The 24,467-nt window shown below is 40.8% G+C and overlaps 1 protein-coding gene across 2 annotated transcripts in view; it reads right to left on the bottom strand.

Moving 5' to 3' along the window:
* The window catches only part of LOC124172941, a 59,292-nt gene that overhangs the window by 18,307 nt on the left and 16,518 nt on the right, over positions 1 to 24,467 (bottom strand). The window contains exons 2-12 of one of the 2 annotated variants that reach the window (XM_046552473.1): positions 18,395 to 18,496; positions 16,007 to 16,145; positions 15,294 to 15,575; positions 14,149 to 14,281; positions 13,468 to 13,783; positions 10,619 to 10,898; positions 7,256 to 7,526; positions 6,189 to 6,396; positions 4,986 to 5,158; positions 4,101 to 4,327; positions 117 to 272 (exon numbers count right to left, since the gene is read on the bottom strand). In XM_046552473.1, the coding sequence (XP_046408429.1) occupies positions 117 to 272; positions 4,101 to 4,327; positions 4,986 to 5,158; positions 6,189 to 6,396; positions 7,256 to 7,526; positions 10,619 to 10,898; positions 13,468 to 13,783; positions 14,149 to 14,281; positions 15,294 to 15,575; positions 16,007 to 16,145; positions 18,395 to 18,496 (2,287 nt within the window). The remainder of the gene's footprint in view (positions 1 to 116; positions 273 to 4,100; positions 4,328 to 4,985; positions 5,159 to 6,188; positions 6,397 to 7,255; positions 7,527 to 10,618; positions 10,899 to 13,467; positions 13,784 to 14,148; positions 14,282 to 15,293; positions 15,576 to 16,006; positions 16,146 to 18,394; positions 18,497 to 24,467) is intronic. The other variant, XM_046552478.1, reaches the window with a different exon arrangement.

Below are 24,467 nucleotides of genomic sequence, written 5' to 3'. Positions count from 1 at the left end.
TGGGCTCCAAAGCAAGTGTTTCTTCATTCTGGATCTCACCACCAGGGGACAGTAGCAGCAGCATTAACACTTCCACACACACACACACACGTACCCATAATAGACATGCATATTACCTTGGACCATGAGAGCATGTCCCGAACGGAGAACTTCTTGCGGAAGATGCCCTTCTTGTGAATGTTGAGGTTGTCTTGCGCATATTTTTCAATGTCGCTCTCTGATGGCAGCTTGCGCTCTGGATTCATGCCACCCGAGAGAGTCAAGCGTGGAGACTGGCAAAACAAGGAGGGGGGATGAGAGAGTGTGCTCCACAACGCACAGCCAACACCAAACACACACCAAAAAATGCAAGGCTCTCTTAACCCATTGGCTTAAAGAGACGGCGATTCGCCGGCCTACGGGACTTTGCCGTAAACTAAAGAGCCGGCGATTCGCCGGTTGAATGCAGCGCTGTCTTTCAACACGCCTAATTAATTAACGGAATAAAATATTTTGATGAAATATTTACATTTGTATCACAAAAACATTGTTCTTTAGGTCAAATGCATTTGCAGCTATCATTTTACAGTGATTTTACTCTTTACCTCAAAATGTATAACTGCCACTTTTTAGGGGTGCGTCTTTCCGCCAGTTATCTTTACTTACAGATGAAGGCCTACCCGTTGCCTTTCATAGGCACTTATTATTCACTGTTTATGCAATTGTTTTCAAAGTGATTACCTTTAGTATTTATCGGAGGCGATTTTTTGACTGTCTATTCATCTTTGCTGACGATAAGAAGGACGCATAAACGAGACGACTTAGTTTTCGTGGAATCAGACGCACCCATTGAAATGACTGAAATTTTGCTTCGTGTGTTTATAACAAGACTGACAGACGGCTGTAATGATATTACTTTGTAATGTCTAGTTATCAATGTCACGATTCACTTGGTATTATTGCCTTGCAAGTGAGCAGTTCATTTCGGATTATGAACCTCTCTTTCTCCCGCAGATGGCCGCAGAGGCCCGTCTCCCTTTCAAAATCACCTATCGGTTTACTATCAATGCTGACGTAGTGTTGTGTTTCACTTCCACTGCAGGTGCCTAACTTTATCCTTATACAGGTGTTTTATTTCTTTATACTTTGCTCACAATTGTGTTTTGATATCGGATTCATGTCTCTGGCAATATAATACGCAGTTATTTGAGAAACTTCTTTTCTGGGTTGAAAATTTGTGAGAAGCAATTACTATGTTATCGTTCGCTTTTTCTATCAATTTGATTCTTACTCAGACATTCGTTGCTCACGTTACATTATCAGAACTAATCACATTGTAAGACATTCTTCTTTTCTCAACGGCTATATAAACCCTGGGTTTGGCATTTAGATGGTCAGTTCGGAAGCACGTAAGGCTTTATTTCGTCAGTGTTTGTGCTCCTTGCGAAAATGGCAAGCAGAAAAATGGATTACTGTGAGAGTACCGATATCGAGAATGCTCTGTTTGAGAGTAATAGTATGAGTAGTGGTGATGAAGATTCGTCCGATGAGCGGGAGAGCACCAATGAAACCGCGGACTGTGAGACAGGTAGCGAGGACTCTAGTGAAGAAGAGGTTGAGCGTCAACCAGTAAAGAAAAAAAGTAAAGGAAGACAGCTGAATGTGGAATACATGTAATAACCTCGTGAAAAAGTTTAATTTTTGTGGTGCACCTGGCACGAACTCGAGAGTGCTTCGGCATTTACCGGGAAATGCCAATCAACCCGATTTTTTTTACGCTTTTTTGCAACCTGACTTTTGGGAGTCCATCTGCCAAGAGACTAACAGATTTGCTGAAACTTTTTTGAATGCAGCGATGAATCGCAGAAGTAGTTTGATGGGCGAATGGTTTCCAATCACTGCTGAAGAATTATGAGTATATTATGTGCTTGATGGCACTTTGAAGCATTGTGTGTTTTGATGGCACAGGTGAAGAAAAATAAAATTCAAAAGTATTGGAGTCTGCGAGCGGTCACTGGAACCCCTTTCTTCGGTAAAGTATTGCCCTATCGACGCTTTCTATTGCTGTCTAAATTTTTGCATTTCACTGATAATTCAACTCTCGATGAAAATGACAGGCTAAGAAAGATTTCTCCCATCAGTCAGTACGTGAACAAAATATTTCAGTCTATATATTGCCCTTCACAAAATCTTGCTGTCGATGAAAGCCTTATGAAGTTTCGCGGCAGACTTAGTTTTAGAAGTATAATCCCAACAAGAGAGATAGATTTGGGATAAAGTTTTACAACAGTTGTGAAAGTTCCTCAGGATATTGTCTCCAGTTTGAAATATAGTGAAAGTCGGTGGGAGTGTGAGCAGTGCTGTGTTGCTCTTCAAATACCCGAATGCTTCAAGGATTTTCATACCAAAAAACCATGAAGATAAAGAAATTTACCTTAAATAGTATTAGTTTATATTATAGTTCAGAGTACCTACCAACCAGAAAAATACATTTAACATTAAATACGCATAAAAACAAAGTATGATGGCAACTTTCACTCAAGGAACTGATGAGTCAAAATTTTTTTTACAGATTTCCTGAAATGAATTCAACGTTTGATTGTTTCCATATCAGTGACTTGATCACTGTTAAAAAGAAATATATATAAAAACACACATATCACTATTACTTTTTCCAATTTTACCTTCGAAATTTCACTTTGTTACATTATTACAACAATTGTTGTAAAAAGTTACAATTTTGCTATTGTTAATAATATCGCTTTATAAATTCAAAATTCTGGTAACAAAAAATTAAATAACGTTCGAAATTGTTTCATTGTAGTTAAGTGAAATTTTCAAGTAAATAGCAACATTATATGCGTAGATAAAAAATATTATTCATTTAAAGAATTTGGCAGAAATAAATCGTAATCCTCGGTAAGGGAAACGCTAAAAAAATACTAAGCCAATGGGTTAACTAGACGCACAATATTTTAATCAGGAGGGCAATGAATGTTATGAGAAAGATAAATAAATACTTAAAGTATCATTAAGTTGTTAAGGAAAAATAAAAATTGCAAGAAACTGGTGCAGAATAAGGTGTTTCCATAAATTGATTAGGTATATTATTTTCCTGTATGTAGTTCAAAATGAACTTATGAGAAAATCAATAGCAACATATTACAGACAAATGCTTTTAAATAAAAAATGCTTTTTTAAATTAGTTAGCTTTCAAACCATTGGTTAATAACTAATTCATTGAGCACCAATGATAACACTTAAATGTGATTGTGGTAGCAACACACTCATTTCATATTTTTTTTCATGTATTTCATCTATGATGATCAAGTCGGTGACGCATAACAGAGACTTTGTGCACAGGGGAACCTATATTCCAGTAAAATCTTTGTATAATTGATGACTGTATTTATTAAATCTGGAATAAAAATCTTTATTATTATTAATAATTAATAAATGGCTCATGAAAAAATAACAACACTAATTTCTGACGTATCTTCAAAATCTTATGGGGAAATTTTATCTGATGATCTATGGAAGACCTAATTTTTAAAGCATTCACAAGAATTCAATTGATTAGGCTTTTACTTTGTGAAAATCCATGTTGAAATGAAAATACACAACCCTGGTAACTTTTCACTGGAAAATTATTTAATGGTACGATGCGTTTCGACGCTGAGGCGTCATTCTCAAGTAAACTGTTTATAATATTGACAATCCAATAAATGCCCAAATTCTGGCAGGGGGGGAGGGGAGGGAGAAGGGTTATAGAGGTGGGGGGGAAATTTGGGGTGGAGTGGGAGGGTTGGTGAGGGAATGGTTGGGATGCTAGACTAAGCCCACGCTAGGAGAGGCAGGTAAGGTTCCTCGGCCGGGGGAAAGGGTTTGTTTGGAGCGGGGTAAATTGTGAAAGTTAAGTGCAGTGGTAATGAAAGGTGAGTTCACAATGTATTCAACCCATTGTAATTAAAAATTTTGCCCTAAAACTTCAACTCCACGAATAAAGTCAATGTTTGACTGATTTTGAAGTGACTCTCTTCCGTCTCGTGATTGTCAAGAGTGGAACGCAGGATGCAGAGCGAGAAGCAATCCTCCCACGCAACGCAACGCAACGCACTCACCTCAGCCTTCTCGAGAATGGGCGAGCAGAGGCCGGGCAGGCGGCTGCCCTGGCTCGCTGTGCTCGGTGGAGGGGGGGCGGGGTGGTCCTTGCGCCGCTTGAGGGATGCGTGCTGCGTCTCGAGGGGGATGGCCCCTCCCCCACCCACCAGCCCCCGTGCCACGGGCGCCTGGGCGTGGACGGCCCCCACGCTCCCACCGTCCACGTAGTCGTGCTCATACCTCGAGTCTACGAGGAAGAAGGGGGAGAGCAATGCATTACAAGGGGCGGAGGAACATCAAATCACACAAAGGGACAACAGAGGCCTTCCTAGGGATCAATTCCACCAGCAGACCATTCATTCATGGAATAGACATCAAACACTTGTTTTCAGAGATATACTTCCATGCAATCAGTAAAATGGTCGACTCCTTTTTACTTTCAAGATAACTAGTTATTCACCACTCTGAAGAAATATACCTTGTTATACATAGTGCATACAGTGGTAGGGGCTTCTTGGCCTTACTAAATACATCCATATTTTTTTATGTTTATCATAAGCCTTCTGGCAGTACGCTGCCAATCATTTGTAATCATGATATGTTCTCTATATGCTCTACTCTTTAGAAAGAGTTTCCACTGCAATTAAAAAACTTTTTTTAAATAAAAAAAATACAGATTGAGCAAGACCTTACAAAAAGTTTCATTTCCTGAAATTTAGTTTTAAAATCGTCAATTTCGCTCTCATCCAATGTTTCCTTAAGGGATAGAATTATTTTTTTAAATGCCAGTGTTGGAGTGTTTCAACATGTGTTGCCACTGACACTGGATTGAATTTGTGAGCAACATCACTGAAATTGGGAAGGACAAGATTTGTATGTGAGTGGACACGCAGAGATGCACGCACCTGTGTGGAATGTGTACTTGGGCCTGGGTCTGGAAGCAGACAAGGGGAGCAACAGGGCACGTGGCTGTGGCGCAAAAGCCACTTGCGGGCGCGCAATGCCCACGTGATGCCCAAGGAAACGTCCATAGTCCTCATCCTCTTCATCATCCAAGTAGTTGCCATCGTCCAGGTACCTGCAAGCAAGACGACAAAAGAAAGGCTGGACACACACAAGAAGAGAGACTTATAGAAAAAGACATGCTTTCTTTCACATTCTGGTCGACAGAGGGCGTAGGGATATGGACACTCTCATCCCTCCAATAACTGCATTGATTCCACAAGGCATTGGGCCAAGGGGCCAGGATAGAGTGCGTACGAGAGACAAAGAGAGATTGCAAACAGCAGTGACCTTGACGAGCCACTTCTTCGCTGCTCAGCTGCATCTCACACACACACCCCACCCCCTTCTGCTTTGCCTCTCATAATCAACGAAAACGTTAAAACAGCTGCAAATTTTGAAACTGTTTCATGCCCTTCATAGAAACAGGTCCAAAAGCAGAAATGAAAACAATGGCTGGTGGGACGAAATGGGAAAAATAAAGGTGAAGTTCAAAACCATAGTTGCTTTAAAAATTGAAGGAATGCACCCCAATCAATAAAACTAAGTATGCATGTGGCGGACTATTCCTCTTTTCTTTATTTTACTGAAATGGTGGGATAAGAAAACCTCTCGAAAAACAAAGAGTTGCCTTTAATAATTCTTATACGTACAATGTGGTAATTTTATTAATAATAAAATGAAAGAAGGATAAATCACAAAATAAGGGCAAGACCATTACATACACAGCCTATTGACATTCAATTGGACACTTTGGGAAGATTTACTGGTTTACTCTAGACCGTTTTAAAATCATTTTTTTTTTCCATTTCTCAGGTAATTCAATTGCATAGATCTGAAACATACTTTTCACTCTCAGATTACCTTCACTTACAAATCATCTTATTATTTTAATGAATCTATTTATTGAAAGTAAATTTAATGCTTCAATGGCAAATGAAGTGCAACTAGCGTAATGGAAGAAATGGGAAATGCAGAAATGGAGAGAGAAAGATGGACGGAGAAGAAGAAAAAACAAAAGACAGAGTGAGGGGTCGTAAAAGTATCACTCTGCGATGATGACACCGCAATTCAACAATGCATGCATCTTTGGGATTCACACTCACTCTTGTGATGACGAATCCTCCTGGTTGGACATGGCCTCATCGTCGGCAAATTCATCGCTGTCGTCACGGCGATGGCTCCCTGACGACTCCCCCCTCCTTCCCCTTTCCTCACCCCCCTCCCCATCATCCTCGTCCTCCTCGTCGTCATCCTCCGAGTGCAAAGAGTCTCTATCGCCTTCGTTCAGGGGATCACCAAAACGGTAGCAGCCTGCAATACACACCACCATCCACTCAATATGTACTATGCATTCGAGCAATGCTCATTTTTAAGGTGTCACCCTGGAGAGGTGTGTTACCTGAGCAAGTGACAGTATTTTGGATAATATCTAAGCATGTTCAATTAGCATGCTGACAACATCAATCCTTTCAAAATCCTCCCCAAAGATCACCTCAAAAACTAATCAAGTGTCTCTAAAGCTTAAAAATAAGTGCTACATATGTAAATTTTTTCTCGAGAGAGTGCCATCTTAAAACTGCAATTTTCGATCAAACGACAGGTGCTGTAACAAGATATAGATATTTTGAATGAACAAGGTTAGAATTAATGAGGTTTTACTATGCACCCACATTGATGGAAAAAAATATCTACCTGTAAACACATAATACTGTTTTGTTTTCAAAAATTTGTGGTAGAGGTGCAATTTTCCCGTTTTGGGCCCACGTACAAACTTAGTGGTAGAGAGTTTTGGTGATTAGAGAAGTTTGACACGGAAGGAATTTTTTACATAAATTGTGAATTGGAAGGGTCCCAGACAGGGGCTATGACTTCGAAATATAGAGGTTTTGCTTAAATTTTGTTGTGTAAGGGTTTCTTGTCAGGAGGTTTTAATGTATACACTTTGTCTGACACCATAACTGTGATTCCCTGACTTATCCCTAATTTCAAATCCCCTCAATTTTCCCATGATTCCCATAACTGTAACATTTTCCATTTATGTTGAGAGACTCAAAGAATAATCCATGAATTGATTTAATCACATCCATGGGACAACGCACATAATTTTGGCCGCTGTGAGGGGAAGGATGTGAACGTACGTGTGTCTGAGGGAGGGTACATATTTATTTACCTGACAGCTTAGCCTGCTCGAGGATGTACTGCTGAAGGGGGAGCAGGTGGGCCTGCATCTCGGGGCCCAGCACGTACGGCGAGTAGTCCACGTTGCTGTACAGATGGTGGTGGTGGTGGTGCTGAGGCGCTGGCAATGGTGGGGCGGTCTGCTGCTGCTGCTGCTGGTTGGAGGAAGGCGACGACGGTGCACTCGGGCTGCTCTCCCCCCCACCCTCACGACCACCCACTGACAACTCGCCTTGCGCCATGCCACTACGCTGCTGCTGCCTCTGCAAACAACAATGCGCAGCGTCAGCACAGAGTGAGCGCCTGCTCCATTCATTCATTGGCATGCGCAACCCTTTAATGCACTCATAATACATTGTTGTAATCAAAATTAATATTTGTTGGTACACATACAAAATACAAATAGGACATACAAAAAAGGTAAAAATAATACAGAATCATAGTCACTAGTTATGAAGGTATTCCTTCACAGAATGACAAAATTTATACGGCAAACACAAGGATAATTAAAATTTTAGGTTTTCCTGGCGTATAGATTGATGAAAAATTTCTCTGGATTCCCACCGGGTGTGGTATTGGGTTAATTCTCCCAACGTTTCAATGGCTGAGTCTGCCATCGTCTTCAGGGGTTTACTCGTAATGGTACTTTTTTACGGTACTTATTTCTTAATTTATTCATATCCCTGGTTGCCGTTATTGTTGTGTACGGATGTAGAAATTAATTAACCAAGGGGGCCCAGGCAGTGGTATGCTCTTGCTTCCCTTTATTGTTGAATTAATTTTATACACATTTTCGCTAAAGTCGGCGGTAGCGGAGCATTGTTTGGACCTCGGTCATAGGATGGACTTCAAAAATACAAAGGTTTTGTGCCTCACTAATAACTATTGGGATAGAATTGTAAATGAGGCGATTGCTATTAGCCTTGAGGAGAAGGGCTTAAACAAAGATAAAGGCTTCCAACTGAGCAGTGCCTGGAATGCCATAATTAATCGCTACATCCGCACACAACAATAACGGCAACCAGGGATATGAATAAATAAATAAATAAGTACTGTGAAAAAGTACCATTGAGAGTAAACCCCTGAAGATGATGGCAGACTCAGCCATTGAAACGTTGGGAGAACTAACCCAATACCACACCCGGTGGGAATTCCGAGAAATTTTTCAACAAGGATAATTCTTTCTCGAATTTTTTTAGCATTGGAATTTATTTCATGCAGTTTGGGATCGTATTGCAAGCAGCAATTCCCATACTTTTGCTCATGCAAGCTCTCTTGCGTCTATTTTGGGGTCAATGGAGGAAATGAAATATAAAATTTAACCAAGACACTTTTATATTTCAGCAAGTTCACCACATTTGTTTTCTTTGCTTTGACTGCCTTATCGGCATGACCCGTACCTCACAGCTTGCCCTACAGTAAACCTCAGACAAATGTGGTTGATCCCTCCCCTCCTCCTACAGCTGCAGTTTCCACAGTCACCTCCCAAAGGCAATAACCCTGTAAACAGACCTGGCCACCTCAACCTTAGTAACAAATATGTTAGGAGAGTCCTAGCGCAAGGGGGCCCATGAGGTGGTATGGGCTGCATTGCTTACTCTTACTTCCCATTATTGTTGAATGAATTTTATACACATTTTAGCTATCATGGCAGAGAAGATCAATGTCATGGTAGTAAATTTTCTGCGTTCAACAAAAGAAAAAGTATTAGTTTAGTAAAAAATTGAGAAATAAATTCCATTGCTGAAAATTCATTTTCAAAGGCAATTCATCCCTCCCTCTATCTCACCATATAACCTGAAAAGCAATTGCAGTTCTTCATCCCATCAGCTGGCATCACATTTGCTCCCTTACCAAGAGCGTCAATTCCACTCTATTCAATATTTCTTCTTAAGCACCCCTTTTGTTGCATCACATGATTATTTTCATCGGTCATTCATTTGCTTTAACAAACACATTGCATGGCCTGGCATTGCTCATAATGAGCAAAATTAACCAAATCATACTTCCACAGAAAAATCTGCCAATTTGCTTTTCCCTAATAACATTCAAAAGAAATTTTTTGGCATTCAAACATTATCATAAATCATCAAGACAATGGTTAGCACTAACTTAGCACCAATTACTTGCAACTAAAGTAATTTTAAAAACTGAGAAAGGCTAAGTCAGGAATCCTGATATATTTATAGCACAATTAAATCTGGTATGTCAGTTTCCTGAGGTCTGAATGGATATTTGTATGCAATGAGTCTAAATCAAATGTTACAAAAACAGGCACCCATAGTGCATGGGCGGAGTGGTTAGTGAAGGGACCCAGTGGCAACATGGTCAAAGGACCCCGAGGGGCAGAATGAAGCGGTGCATGATGTGGTGTTATGAGCTGCAATACAAAAAACATAAGAATACGAATGTGAAGACTAAACCAAAAAAGGAGCAAGGTGGGACCCCATTCTCCAATGCATCTTCATAATTACTATAGTGAAAGCGTTGACGAGAGTGAGATGAAAGATAGATGGGCCGTAACCATTGCACGGGTATCACATGTTCTCTCATTTTGTTCACGTATTTGTGGGATCCAAGGAAAATGGAAGTTGCTGAAAGAGCCCCGGGCTTCCTGAGACCGTTCGTGGCCTATCAGCTGTAGGACCCCTAACACTGACCTCATGATTTTTAAGTGCTGTTTTAAAACCAAACAGGTTAAATTTAATAATGAAGTGGTATCCTGGAAACGGGCCACCTGCCATGCATGTGATGACTAGCTTGAATGTCACACTTTGCCGCTGGATAGGAGATCATATTACAGGAGTGATATTCCATGATGCAATTTTAGCTCAGGAAAGGAAGTTAAGTCGACAATATTGTGGATATCTGATACGGCATCACTATGTTCCATCACTGCAAACGCTAGGCTTTTTATCACCATTCAATTACAGGGTCACAATACTTAGAAGTATATAGACATGATTGCAAAAAGAACAATTCTCAAATAATTCATTGAAGCACGGTTATCATAGAAGTGAATTGCATGGATGTGGAGCAAGCTCTCGTGTTTTTACAGCATGCACTTTGGCAGTGAGAGTCATTTGGGATCTCCAACATGCCCGTCAAGCCATTCGAGTCCATGATTGTAGATTTGGACCGTTTGAATAGTTAAACATCCCAAATAAATAAACCCCAATTCAAATTGTACTTCCCAAAAGAGGATGCTCACTGAAGAGAGTAGAATTCTCACTCAATTATTCACATCCTCACAGTGAAAGACGGGAAGCAACCAATAATAGTTTTGGCATAAGAGGCACCAAGGGCCAAGGGAATGATGGCCGCGTAGCAGCTGTGGATCTCCCATTGGACTCACGTGGATCGATGGCAGTGTGGCGCTGTTGGGAGTGTGGCTGCTGGGGCGTGATGAGCGCAGGAGCATGAGGGCAGCCGTGGATGCAGAGCTGTCCACTGAGGCTCGGCTGCAGGTCGTGGCGAGGCCCGAGTCGACAGGTGAATGAGGAGAGCAGCTGCCAGCAGCCGACGCACTGCGCCCAGCACCCACAGGGGGCAGCGGAGAGAGGGGGGGAGGGGGCGGAGCCGAGGGAGCAACTGGAGGCTGCTGACGATGGTGCGGGCGGTGCCCTGCACTCCTTCTGAGCCACAGAGAGAGAGAGGGCACCGTTTGAATTAGCAACAGACGGAAAAGAGAGCAAGCGAGGGTAAGGTAAAAATCTTACCCACCCACATCACGCATTTCAAAGGAGGCAACTGAATTAGGCTAGGCTCTGCCCATTCTGGTTGTGTGCAACTGAGCGCCCACTAAGAATGACAGGTCCAAACATGCATGCTATGATGCAAGGGGAAGACATGGCAGTGGTGAAATAGTGGAGCATGAAAAAAACTAAACAACTCATAATGAGAGGTGCCCAGTTGGAGTCATATTTGAATCCAAGTGAAACCAGTCAAATGACTTTTTCAGAGTAGGCCATAATTTTCACAGGCTATATGATAAAATTTCTGATGGGAAGGTGCTACGTACTTTATATCTGGAGTAAACTCTTTAACACAAACAACTAACTTTATTTGGAAGTAACTTCAAGTTACCAACCAAAGAGATTGTAACACTGCTCACCTTCTATTTTTTTGTTTTGTATTACCTTAGGGTATAGAAACACACTTAATTATGAAATAACATGCGCAAAATCACTTTTACACTTTTGTATTCAAAACATCATAAAGGAAGACTAATTGGGCCCGATTTACAACAGGACATCATGAAAAATAGATTGCATAGCTCCCCTTTCTATTGCAATGGGCTTTTAACTCTTCCCCTTTTCCTTGTGTATTTATAATAATGATTTAAGTTCCACTTATGGGGTTCACTGCTGCGCTACTCCACTGAAACACTGCCGGATGGTTCAATGCTCCAAAACTCCTCTCACTGCCGGATATCTTCCTCCGCGATCCATCTCTCAAACTCCCTCTCCACCGTTTTCATTTACGCATCCTTTCTTCTATCGGTTCTCTCTTGTGGGCGCCTCCTTTTCCTTTTTTTTTCAGCGGGTCTTTTAAAACACCTCTTTTTTTGTAGCTCTCTCAACACACAACACCCGTTACTTTTCTCTAACATCCCTCGCTACTATTGTTACCTCCTCACTACGATTGTCAATTTATTTATGGTAACAAACGACATGGCAGTTTGTTTACAAGGTATGTAAACATATGGTAACAAAAACAATATTATAACATTACCAACCTAAGTTATCGCCTCAACAATATCAAAAATAATCTTTTCATCTTTGATTTTTGCACAATAGGATCTGATACAACCACTGCACTGCCGATCACAAAACTGTGCTAAATAGTATTACCAAAAAACTTGGGTGTTTTCTAATCCTTAGGGCATTTTCGAGTTGGTACGTGCAGTATCTTCACGTGAGTAAAAGAAAAGGCTGCACACTACGCTGCTTGCACCACATCATATCAGCAACGAGAACATGCGGAAGTTACGAGTCAGGTGTTTGGCATCGAAACATGACAGTTGTACGAGTTCACCATAAAATTGCTCAATGATTCGTGATTTAGATTGGTGATTTACGTTTTTGTTGTGATGTCAAAGAAATCAATGGAATCACCTGGAAAGTCCTCTGTTGCATTCTGGTTGGTCTCGTGGAATTGCAGTCACAGCTCCTTCCAGTCATGCACAGTTGACACACCAACCTGCCAGCGCGACAGTGCACAAGTTGACTTTTTCTTTAGCTCTGAGCTACTGGTTTTCAAGCATTGAGGATGGAGCTGGGGAGCAATTGTGCTCTGCGATCTTGGAACCGAGCAATTTATGTGTGACAAAACTGCATAGTGTGGTATCAACAATTTAGTTTGCGATGTTGTTTAGTGGTTTGATGCATCCTTATAAACTACTCTCCAAGATCCTTGATCATGTGGCCACACACCATGCAGCCATTGACGCGTAGGTATCAGAAACCAGCACGAGATCATGGAAATCTCTGAATTAACTCAGTATTTTTCACAAAATATATGATCATTGTTTTGCACTTCGACTACCTACAGCATCCCTTAATTGCCATATGCTCATTTTTTACCTATAAAGCAAAGGAATTTAAACTGCAGTAACTCCGGATGTCAAAAAAAATTACGTGCAAACTCTGTCTCCAACAATTATTACGGCCATTAGAAAAGTTTCTTCCATAGAAATTTCATTTTTCATATTAGGTAAAAACACAGAATATACCTCATCATCCTTGGTTAGAACGTATTTGCCCCGAACCAGTATCTCTATATTTTTTAATCTTGGTTTAAAATTTAATAATAAGAAGCGATTCAATGAAAGTGTACAGTTGAATCCATAGAAACTTAAGAGTATAAATTCTAACAACTCAGAAAATTTGGAGAATTAATTTCAGTTTCATAATAACAAAATTGCTAATTTTTGGGGCCTTTGAATATCATTATATCGAGGTTTCTATGTATATGCCACTACAATGAGCTTCTATTGTACAAAGTTGTACATTACTTCAATGCTTTGGATTTGTAAAAGTTGAATATAGATGGTTAATAAGTCAAATTACTGGTTAAGTGGAACTCAAAACATATTAATCTAGCATCAGCTTTTTTTCTGAGCCAGCCCACATATAGCGAGACAATGGAAAAAAAGGACTGCCCATGAACAACGGGTGGTGCGAGTGGAGTGGAGTGGAGTACCTGTTGGGCAGTGGGGTGCTGCCCTCTTCAGCCTCCCGCCCCTCCTCCTCCTCGTCCGACGCGTCGCAGCCGTGGTGGTTGCGCCGGTGACGACGGCACGCCCTCCGCTGCTCCTCCCCACTCACGCACAACGACACATACTTCTCGTGCATCGAGTCCTCATCTTCCGTCCAGTGCGACGAAGTCCCCGTGCCCCCCCTCCGCCCGTTGGCCTCCACGCCGTGGGCGTGGTGGTGACGGCACGCACCGCTACGGCGCTGCTGCTGCTGCATGAAGCTGTGACTTCGGCACAGCGGCTGCGGCTCACGGCCATCCCCTGCCACGAGCGAGACCACACTTACTGAACAATACTCAAATCCTTTGAAAGTTTCAGCATAATTTCACAGAGCAAACCAGCTGAATATTTTCACAAAAATCAAGTCATTTGAGGACAAAAGAAAAATTGCATCATACAGGAAGACTCATTATAAAAAAATAAGTAAATGAACATTAAAAAGATGGCCAATGTGTAAATGAAGAGATTTTCATCTAAAATAAGCCAGTGAAAAATACTTTCTTCCTGATTATTCTTTCACTGCTCATGGTCGTGCTGAAGGCATGGCAAATATTTTGACTGAAATCAAGGCCCACAAGCCAGTCCCAAATAGTGGAAGTCAAAAGAATACTAAGCATACTACGCACCTGTGTCCAGGCTCCTTTGCCTCGATGGGCCCTTGTCGACTGCGTGCACGTCCTCCTGGCAGGGCCGTCGACATGCCAATGGCGTGGTCGATCGTTGCCCTGTGGAATGTCGGTGTTCGTGGGCTGCCATTGGCTGCAAGAACAAGCATAACATGGTGTCAATAGCACAACCAAACTGACAAGCTTCACACATCAAGTGACACACTAATGCACATTTACTATCCCCAGGAGCAGCTAAAAATTCATGTACAATATATGGTAAAATAAATTATTCCAGATACAAAACCAAAAAATAACACAAGCAAGATGATACCTCAAAATTACCATAAGATAAGTTAGAATCTATTTTTACAAAAATACCCAATCACCTTCCAAGAATAAGCAATAAATTAGTTCAATTCATGACTCAATTCCTGGGAATTTACTCCAAATACATCTGTTGACAAAACAAGAGTTTCCTGTCCCTTATATTTGCAGGTGAAATTCAAACAAAGTGATATCAATATACATAGTAAAGGATATGGAAAAGGGATTGAATTTCTGTTGAATGATAGCACGCAGACATCCTCAAGGGCCTTGATGAGAAGACAAGTTTCTTATCTCTCACTGCATAGCTTACATGAGCGTCTAGAGTGATCAACTTATCTGCGTAAGGCCATCTCCAGAAATAGCTAGCCAATTACAAGATGTACCAAGAAAGGAAAAACTATAAGCCTCTTTATGATTCAAACTCTATTTAATCTATTGAACACAGTGGAGCCCTTAAATAATGAAGTTCACTTCATTACAACCAAAATTCATTATAAGTGGGCCCCCTCTTTTGAACTTTGAATTGAACATCGAGCAAAGCTTATTGCAGTAATATGGTGGCAATTATTTTATAACCTCACATAGAAAAGGGAAAAAAATGTCTGAAAGCATTCAGAACAACAGCTGCAATCCAAATCGACTAAGAAAACCGCTACATTTCTGCATTTCAGAGCCTGTTTCATCAAACATCATCATACTACACCCTCTCATACAGCCCCTTGCGCCTTGTGCTCTAATAAATTCAGCAATGAAATGATGCAGATATTTCCACGCCGAGACTCTTGGTGGGCCAGCTGGATGATTCAATGAGCTAAAGAGAGAGAGTGTGCGCCCACCTCTCCACTGTCTCCGCCCTCCTCGCCTTGCGATGAGCGGTGGTGCCGGTGGTGTCTGTGGTGTCCGTGGTGATGGTGGTGGTGGGGGCGGCGGGCACGGCGTGAGGGCGAAGGCGACGTCTGCGTCTGCGAGCTGACCGTGCGCGTCGAGGAAGAGGGGGTGGGCGGGTCGTCCTCCTCCTCGTCCTCATCCTGCTCCTGCTCTGCGTTGCGCTGACGCCTGCTGCTCCGCCCCCCTCCCTCCTCGCTGCTGCACACCACCTCCGTGTTCTGCTTGAGCGTCTGCACGCAATATCAAATGCATTTCAATCAAAAGAAGTACTCATCTCCCAAGGGCCACAACTATGATTACACATTAAAAACAGTAAATAATTCTATTCTTGAACCATTACAGGGTAGATGCACAACCATATAACTTGGATGTCCATCAGAGGATGTCCATCCTGACCCGGCTGATTTCCCGAGAAGAGTTAATAAGCGATTACTATTAATTATGCCTAACTGATAAATTATGAAAATTTCATTCTCGCAAAAAATCATTCCCTCTTCTTGAGCATCATGGGAGATGTTACATATGATGCGATTCACCCCTTCCTCTGGATGGAGTAGCACGCAACTGCCCTCAGTAAAACTTAATTAACAATAACGCCTGATTATTGACTGGGTGACATTGAGTCTTTGACCAAAAGCAAAGAGACATAGAAAATAATTACCTGTAGCTTGGCCAATGGGATGATATCACAGTTGTGAGGTCGATGCCACACCGTTTTCTGAGAAGTTGCATTGTAATAGTAGAAGCGAGATGTGTTCTGGTCAAAAAGTTCCCACCACTGATTGTGGTCTGTTTTCTTCCTGCAAAGGACAAACAAGCATTCAATCAAAGTCATTGCAACCTGAGGACATAATGACACCAACAAATTTAACAAATGAAAGAAAATATGGATCAGACTGGGTCCATATGAATCTGCATGCACTTATCAAGTTGATACACAAGACAAGAGATGCTGACTCCAGTGAGCTCTGAAGCAATGATCACACCCATGTGTAGAATTCACAATTAAACTAATGGTCATGTCTTTCATTGGAAGCATCCTAAAAAAACACTGCAAATGCCAATACCTAACTTTTCCCTTTGATTTGGTTGCTTAAATATGATGACGCATAGGTGCACTAACAGTCTTTTCATTCACAGCCCCACTCCCAGCTGCGTGTCTTTACTGAAGGCACTCCAAAGTGTGGATAAAGCACTCATCACACTCTCTCCAGTACCTCTCCTGAGAGGTGGACATCTTCCAAAAGCGATCATATTCAGAGTCATATTCTTATTTACATAAATTCCATACATTGATGATTGATTTCAATATGCAATTTGCAAGAGGCAGCCAACACGTCCCTTCCCTCACACCTTAAACGATGTACAAAGCAACTCTTAGCCCCTCGACACACAGTACTTCCTGCCAGCCACCTGGAGTGCCTACATGCCCAAGTAAGGTAACAGGTACTTTAAACCCACACATATGAGGCTATGCTAGTCAATGGTAAGAGGGAGATTGCTCTACTGATGAAAGGGGGAGAGAGAAAGAAAGAGAGAGAGAGAGAGAGAGAGAGAGAGACGATACCATGGAAGTCAGGGTCTACCATGGAGACATAACATGCATCATGTCTGAATATGAATACAAAAGATATGTAAGTCAGTTGGTGTTTTCAAATAACATTCCCTTCCCCTCTCTCAGGAACCCATGCACGCTACATGTTCTAACAAATGGTACCAGGATGTAGGATATCCTGAATTATCAATGGAATGACTGATTGCTGCTTGGAGGGCAAAAAATTGCTAAGAGGAAAGAGTCCATTATGGCTAGGCAGAGGTGAGCCAAACTGTCGCAAACACCCTCCTCACTGGCAGGCAGCACATTTCAGTGTACCGCAACATATCACAACCAATCACAGACAGCATGGACAGTAGGCCGGCCCTTATTTTTCAGATTTGCGAAAAGTTATGTTTTCCTGGTCTCAAAATGATCCAAATGGTGTTCATATTCACATGTTAAAATTTGGTTACTTTAAAATAACGGCAACCCGTGCCCCAAGGGCCCTAAGTACTAAGGACCCTCAATTGAGTTCTTTGGGGCCGAAAAAGTACTATTTCTATGTAAAACGTAAAAGTAAAGCCCTTTAGGGCCGATTTTCTGTTTGTTTTAACCTATCTCTAAGCGTTTAGTAGATATCGCCCGTCGTAATGCCATCTCCCCCCTAGGGCGCCACCCCGCACCGCGGCATCGCTGAGGTATGTCCCGCACCACTTACTAGAGACTTCCCCTCAACCCCCTCCCCTCCCTCGGCAAAGACTTTGCTCCTGATGCTCCTTTGCTATTTCCGCCCCAAAAAAACTCAATTGAGGGTCCTTAGTACTTAGGGCCCTTGGGGCACGGGTTGCCGTTATTTTAAAGTAACCAAATTTTAACACGTGAATATGAACACCATTTGGATCATTTTGAGACCAGGAAAACATAACTTTTCGCAAATCTGAAAAATAAGGGCCGGCCTAATGGACAGCCAACAATTACACATTCCACATCCCTTTCCAGAATGGCTTTCATCAAAAAACCAAAAGTTGGGTACTGACTGACAGAATACAGAAAAATTAACATGCTCCCATCTCTATGACACAATGTTTACTAGACAGAAATTTTTGTGATCATCCAAAAAAGTGAAAAAGGATATGTACAGCACAATCCTTAGGCTTTAATAAAGCTAAAAATAAGATGTATGAGCCAGAATTCTCGAGAAGCTAAGGCTAACAAGATTTCAAGTAGGCAATTCGTTTACCACAAAAAAAATATAAATTTGTAGTAGCCCATAACCACAGCCCATTACTTCAACAATCATAAAGCCACAAAGGAGAGGATGGCAATCCAGGAAATTTGCCTTAGTGGCGGTTGGCAAGGCAGTGGTGGAAGAAGAAGAAGAAGAGATCAGTTTATAGCCATCGATAACAATCAATGGGTGCACAAATGATGGTAATGTAGAGGGATGAAAGAGCACTTTGTGATTATTGAAAGGAGAGAGAGAGAATTGATAACAGAGAGAGAGAGACTCACACGGGCATTCCAGGCGGAGGGTCCCACACGCACTCGCCCGTCGTCAAGTTGGCGTACATGTGCTCCTTGGTTCGTGGCTCCACTATCTCCACCCACTCCATCCTGCGCAAGAGACACACAACGCCAACTGTTAGTTAAAACTGGGGCCATGCACAGAAATGAGTTGGCGGATATAATCCAGAAATAAGGACAGAATGAAAAATTCAGTTAACACAAATAGCAATTTGTTGAAAATGTACTTTTAGAGAGCTCGGAGCAACTACTTGCATTGCTTATGCTAATGAGTTGACTATGTAACGATGATGTGGAACCATACAACTAAGACATAAATAATTGGTAAATACATAAATGCTGTTGTGATGCACATTACAGAAAAGTAGCATTTTTTATGCCAAATATTCATTTTCATTCCTGAGAACATATTAACTTATTAAACTTTGTGAAACAGCCTGTGGCATTGAAATGTACTGTTTATTAAAGAATAAATATTTTATAAAATGATTAATAAAATATATTAAGGCTTATAGCATATGTATTCTGTTGACATTTTTGAACTTTGAAAATATTATAGGTTGATACATTCTTTGCACAAATTGGTTAACATGGTTTTTCGGACTGTGCACCACAACACAACATAATAGGTACCTTACTTATTTACAAACACGAAATGTGCTATACTTCAGGAAAGGAGACATTGAGATTTGCAAACCACCACAGAGAATGCAAACAAATTTTATTTTCTCGAGCTACACCACACCGTATAGCAAGATACTAATGTATTGGAGTTGATATCGCCCAAATGAGGAAATGGATGCAGAATGTCTCCGATGACATACTAATGTCTTCTTCCCCCCCCCCCCCCCCCCCCCCCCCCCACACACACACACACACACACACACACACACACAGAGGGGACAACTCCCAAGGATGGAGCCTAAGAAAAATGGAACAGCAGTGCAAGGGCATACCCAGGATCAAAATTAAGGGGGGAGGGGGGGGGGGGGGACAAGCCATGGTAGTTAACACGTTCCATGCGGGTGGCATCAAAAGATGTCACGAATGTCTTCCATGGGTGGCGGGTGACATCATAAGATGTCATCAGTAGTACATCGTTTCATTATTTTTTTTCGCGCTCTGTTTTGATTCAGAATGTCTTTTTTCGACGCAATTTAGTAAATTAAGATTTCTTATTTTCAATGGTATTATCCGTTTCTGAATTCTTTTATATCCTCTACATCTTATCTTTGTTTTTTTTTTTCGCAATATTTTCAATATTTTGGGTCATGCTCTTCGTCACCTAATGTATTTTTTTTCTTATTTCTTTGTTATCGTTGCGTGAAATTTGTGTATTGATATAACGACGGGCAGGGAGAAACTCATAGGTGTTTTACCTGGTCAATATAAGTTTCATTGTGAGTTTTTTTCCTCGCTCCAAAATTGCTACATACCCTCGCTCCTCCGCTCCAATGCAGCACACAATTACCGATCCGGTGTTTATAAAACATTAGCAGCACATGATAATTTGAACTTCCTTCGCAGGAGGTCTTATATTGTTTCTTATACCTCGCTCACCTTACCCCTTCAGTCCATTCGAATGAAGAGTCCATTTTACAAATTTTCTGGAAAATTCTCTGTTCCGGGGCTTACTCCCGGAGGTTGAAACATTGTTTCATTACTACCCTCACTCCACACATGCTTCCTTCAAATGTTAGTCGCGAATGGTGCTCTGTCCTACCACACGGCATTCTGATTCTGCACCTCATCAACTCAAGAGTTCAGCTTACATACGAGCTGCCGTAAGATATTGTGTTTTCGACTGTAGGCGTTCGAAATACACAGGAAGAAATATATCTCCCATTCAGAAGATACCACCACAACAGTGCTCAATTCTGGTAAGTGTTCAACACTCATTATTTCATGTTCTGTAGGATAAATATCTTAATAATGTATTTATATTTGTATAGTAAGGAGCAGGAAATAGGAGAAAGTTGAAAGATGCAAATGGCAAGAAAACTGAAGCAGAAACAGGACCATCTGTCTCCGGTGAGTTTCAATATCTGCGAGTGCAGTTTGGAAAATTTATTCAATTTTAAACATTTTATTATTTTTTCAATAACTAAATAATTTTTTTAATCAATAACTAGGAAGTTCAAAGAATGATCCTTCGCGAGCCCTAACACAGAGATTGACCGAAGACGACTTGAGGAGGCTACTATCTGAGACAGATTCTTCGGGAGAAGATGAGGATTTATGGGAGGAAAGCCCGGAAGACTTCCATTCTGAAATCAGCGACAGCAAAGATGAGAGCGAGGACGAGGATCTTGGAGATTCTGAGCGTGGCAGGACCAATATTTCTGCAACTGATTCCGTCATTGAAACCATGGCACCAAACCCCTCAGGTACCGATAGATTTTGTGAAATGTGGAAAAATTAGCAGCCTGCTATCACACGGATGCCATTTACTGGTTGTCCCGGGTTGAAGGAATCCCCTGCTGGCAATCACCCACGCGATTATTTTGACCTCATAGCCAATGAGGCATTTTACGACCTCTTAGTTTCAGAAACCAACAGGCAGGCTGAGACCCTTCAATCGACAAATGTATCGCCACATGCCAGAATAGCCGACTGGAAACATATGTCGAGAGACGAATTTCAAAAGTTCCTTGGTTTATTGTTCCACATGGGAACAATTAGGCTTAATATAATCCAGGATTATTGGAAAAAGGATGATTTATTCAATTTAACGTGCTTTTCACGGTACATGCCTCGGGATAGGTTTCTTGGCATTTTGCTAACGCATCATTTCGCTGCAAATCCAACGGAAAATGAGCCTCTACCAGAGGACAAATTGTTCAAAATCAGGCCATTGATTAATCATTTTCAAGTTAGAATGCATGCCATTTATTCACCCGCTAAAGATTTATCGTTGGATGAATCAATGGTTTTATGGAGAGGCCGTCTGATTTTTCGACATTACATGAAAGGAAAACGTCATAAATATGGCATTAAAATTTATTTGTTAACGGAATCATACGGAATAGTAATTTGAATGCTGGTATACACTGGGTCTGCAGATAAGGAAGTAGGAGGGCAGGGGCACGTAAGAAATGTAGTACATAAACTACTTCAGGGCCGAGAGGGTTTTGGCCATTCTGTTTATTTAGATAATTACTACAGCAGTTTGCAATTGTCTAGAGAACTTCTGGGAAAGAAAATATATTGCACAGGCACATTGTGGGTAAACAGAGCAGGGAATCCCAAGGAAATTGTGTCCCAAAAAATTAAGAAGGATGAAATAGTAAAGCAGTGGAGTCATGATGGCATCTGCGTCTTGAAATGGAGGGACAAACGGGACGTTTTGGTCATCACCTCCGAGCATGGGAGCCAGTTGCTTGAGGTCCCGAACAGAAAAGGAATAGCGAAGTTAACACCGGAGGCGATAGTTATGTATAACAAATCTATGAGAGGCATTGCTCACGGCGACCAAATGCTAGCATATTACCCCTGTGAGCATAAATCGGTCAAATGGTATAAGAAATTAGGAATACACATCTTTCAGTTGATCATTATAAATAGTTACTTATTGTATCAAAAATACAGTGGACACAAAAAAAACACTGTACGAGTTCCGCATAGAGCTAATACGATCCCTGGTAGGAGCGCAAACAGGCCCTACCTCACGTCCATCCACACCCAAGCCCCCCGAATCTCATTTTCCCGCTTTCTTTCCTGCCAACGGGGGGAATAGACGGAAACAAAAGCGATGCCGCGTTTGTCACACCAAAGGAGTCAGGAAGACCGCCACCACTTTCTGCCCAGATTGTCCGGATGAGCCCGGACTATGTCTTCGTTCCTGCTTCATTGAATATCATGGGAAGATGCTAGAGAAATAACGAATATGTATTTTTAAGTGTAATGAAAAAGTTACTCTTTATTTTGTATGCTATTTTTTGATAAGTGCTATATCTATTTTCACAACGATGTATTTTACTTTAAACTAAAATAAAACATTAAAAATGTATGATAGTAATGGTTTACTTTCAAAAAAGCATTGTGTTGGTCATGCAGAGAAAGCTTACAGCAAATTGTTGGAATCAAAAAAATTGAAAAAAAATGTGTATTCTTCTTCATCGACTTACATTGCTTCCTAGCTAAGGCTTCCTCGAAGTATTACTTTGGAAGGACCTAGCCAATCGGGTTCTCTACTGTGAATTGCCAAATGTGCGGGAAAAAATGTAAGTTTGCTGTAGAGAACCCAATAGACCATTGCCCGAACCATTGCAGTGTTTCAAATCATTTGTTTTGTTTTCGATATGCAGGAAGCTAAAAATACTTCACAAAATATTGCAGTTTAACTGTCAAAATTATATCCAGTGCTTATTATTATTTAATGTTAGCAGCTAAAATTGAAATGAACTTTAGAATAAGAAGGGGTTTGTTGCAATTTGAAAAATAGAATTTGCGGGTATTGGTGTATTGCCGGTTGCATACGTACATTGTTTCGTCATGGCGGACGACATCTTAAGATGTCACGAAAAAAAATGTTTAAAAATAAATATTTCCCGTATGTTATCGGCAACTTTAGATATCAAGGTAATCATAAGAAAGCAAAATCTATTGGAAATTAAAATAAAAAAATTCCGTCACCCAGAACACCCAAGATTTTGTCGGCTGCATGGAATGTGTTAAAGATGTAGGTAAGATTTTAAGCATGGAAAAGGTGAATGAAATCAACATTTTAAGGAAACTGTAACAACTCATCAATAGCTTTAAAAATTATTTGCTTGAAAAAATATGATTTCCCTTAAAGACATTTACGATTTTTGCTTCTAGAGGGGGGCAGCTGCCCCTTGCTGGGTAGCCCCATGCAGCAGCAGCTTGTGCTCTGAGGCCAAATTTGACTTTCTGTATTATAGCATGTTATTCCAAGGCTATGAGCAACAAACAGGGTAAGAAATTTTACTTCATAGTTTCCAATTAGAGAATGTTAGGAATACAATTACGGAGAATACAACTTTACATTTACGATTGCTTGATCACACTGTAGAAAAGAATAATTTAGCGATCGAAAAATTACTGTCACTCTTGTTTACCCTTAAATTCAAGAAAATGAACATCCAACAGAGAAATAACATCCTAGAAGCTCAGCGTTGTGAATAATTTGCACTATCTAGAGCATAGCCATGAATAATATTCAACAACAATAAACAAAGTTAAATTTTGCTGAAGAGCACCAGAAAACTTTTTGTGTCACCATGACATATGATTTAAGCCAATACATAACAAAAACCTCCCTCCACTTACAATCAGTTGAAATTTGGTGTATTTACTGCAGTTGTGGAGCACCGGAAGATAATACATTTGGTAATAATTGTGTGGTTTCAGTGTAATACATGTACATATTACACTGAAACCACACAATTAAAGCTAATTCTAAAAAAAATTGCAAATTATTTCTTTTATTGACACAGGAGACCCATGAGCTATTCTCGGTGAACATTTGCAGAAAGACGAGGAGATTTTAATTAATTTGTCAATTTATCCATAAAGTAAACAGAAAAATATTAGACTGAGGTTAAAGATACTGAAACAATATTCATGCACACATTCCTGTCGAGATGACAAAGAGGAAATAAAGGCCCTCTCTAGATATTTGTGAACATTGAAAAACTTAAGGAGTAATATTAACAAATGAAAAAAGAACATTCAGGAATATAAAACAGGCAAACCTAGACAAAAGTTGCACACTAGCACAGACTATCTCCTCTCAATACCTATCACTCAAGTAATAAATAAGATTTTGTAAGAAATACACTGACTCCCTAACCAAGAAACCTTGTACTGGACAATTTATCTAAAGCATGAAATCTAATAAAAAACTATCCAGGGAAAAAGATAAGAGACTTAAGGAATTCATGGTAGAACAAGAAAAAACACCGAACAGTTCCTCAAACTTTATGGTGCTGTTGCCTAGCTTTGACGGCTATATCGTCATTCGCATGAAAAGCATTCAGTTTGTTTTGAGAATGACGCTATAGCTGTCAGAACTAGTTGACAGCACCATAAAGTTTGT

This window comes from Ischnura elegans, chromosome 1 (genome assembly GCF_921293095.1).
Source record: "Ischnura elegans chromosome 1, ioIscEleg1.1, whole genome shotgun sequence".
In the NCBI taxonomy this organism is placed as follows: domain Eukaryota; kingdom Metazoa; phylum Arthropoda; class Insecta; order Odonata; family Coenagrionidae; genus Ischnura; species Ischnura elegans.
This window is presented reverse-complemented; position numbering and strand designations above follow the sequence as displayed.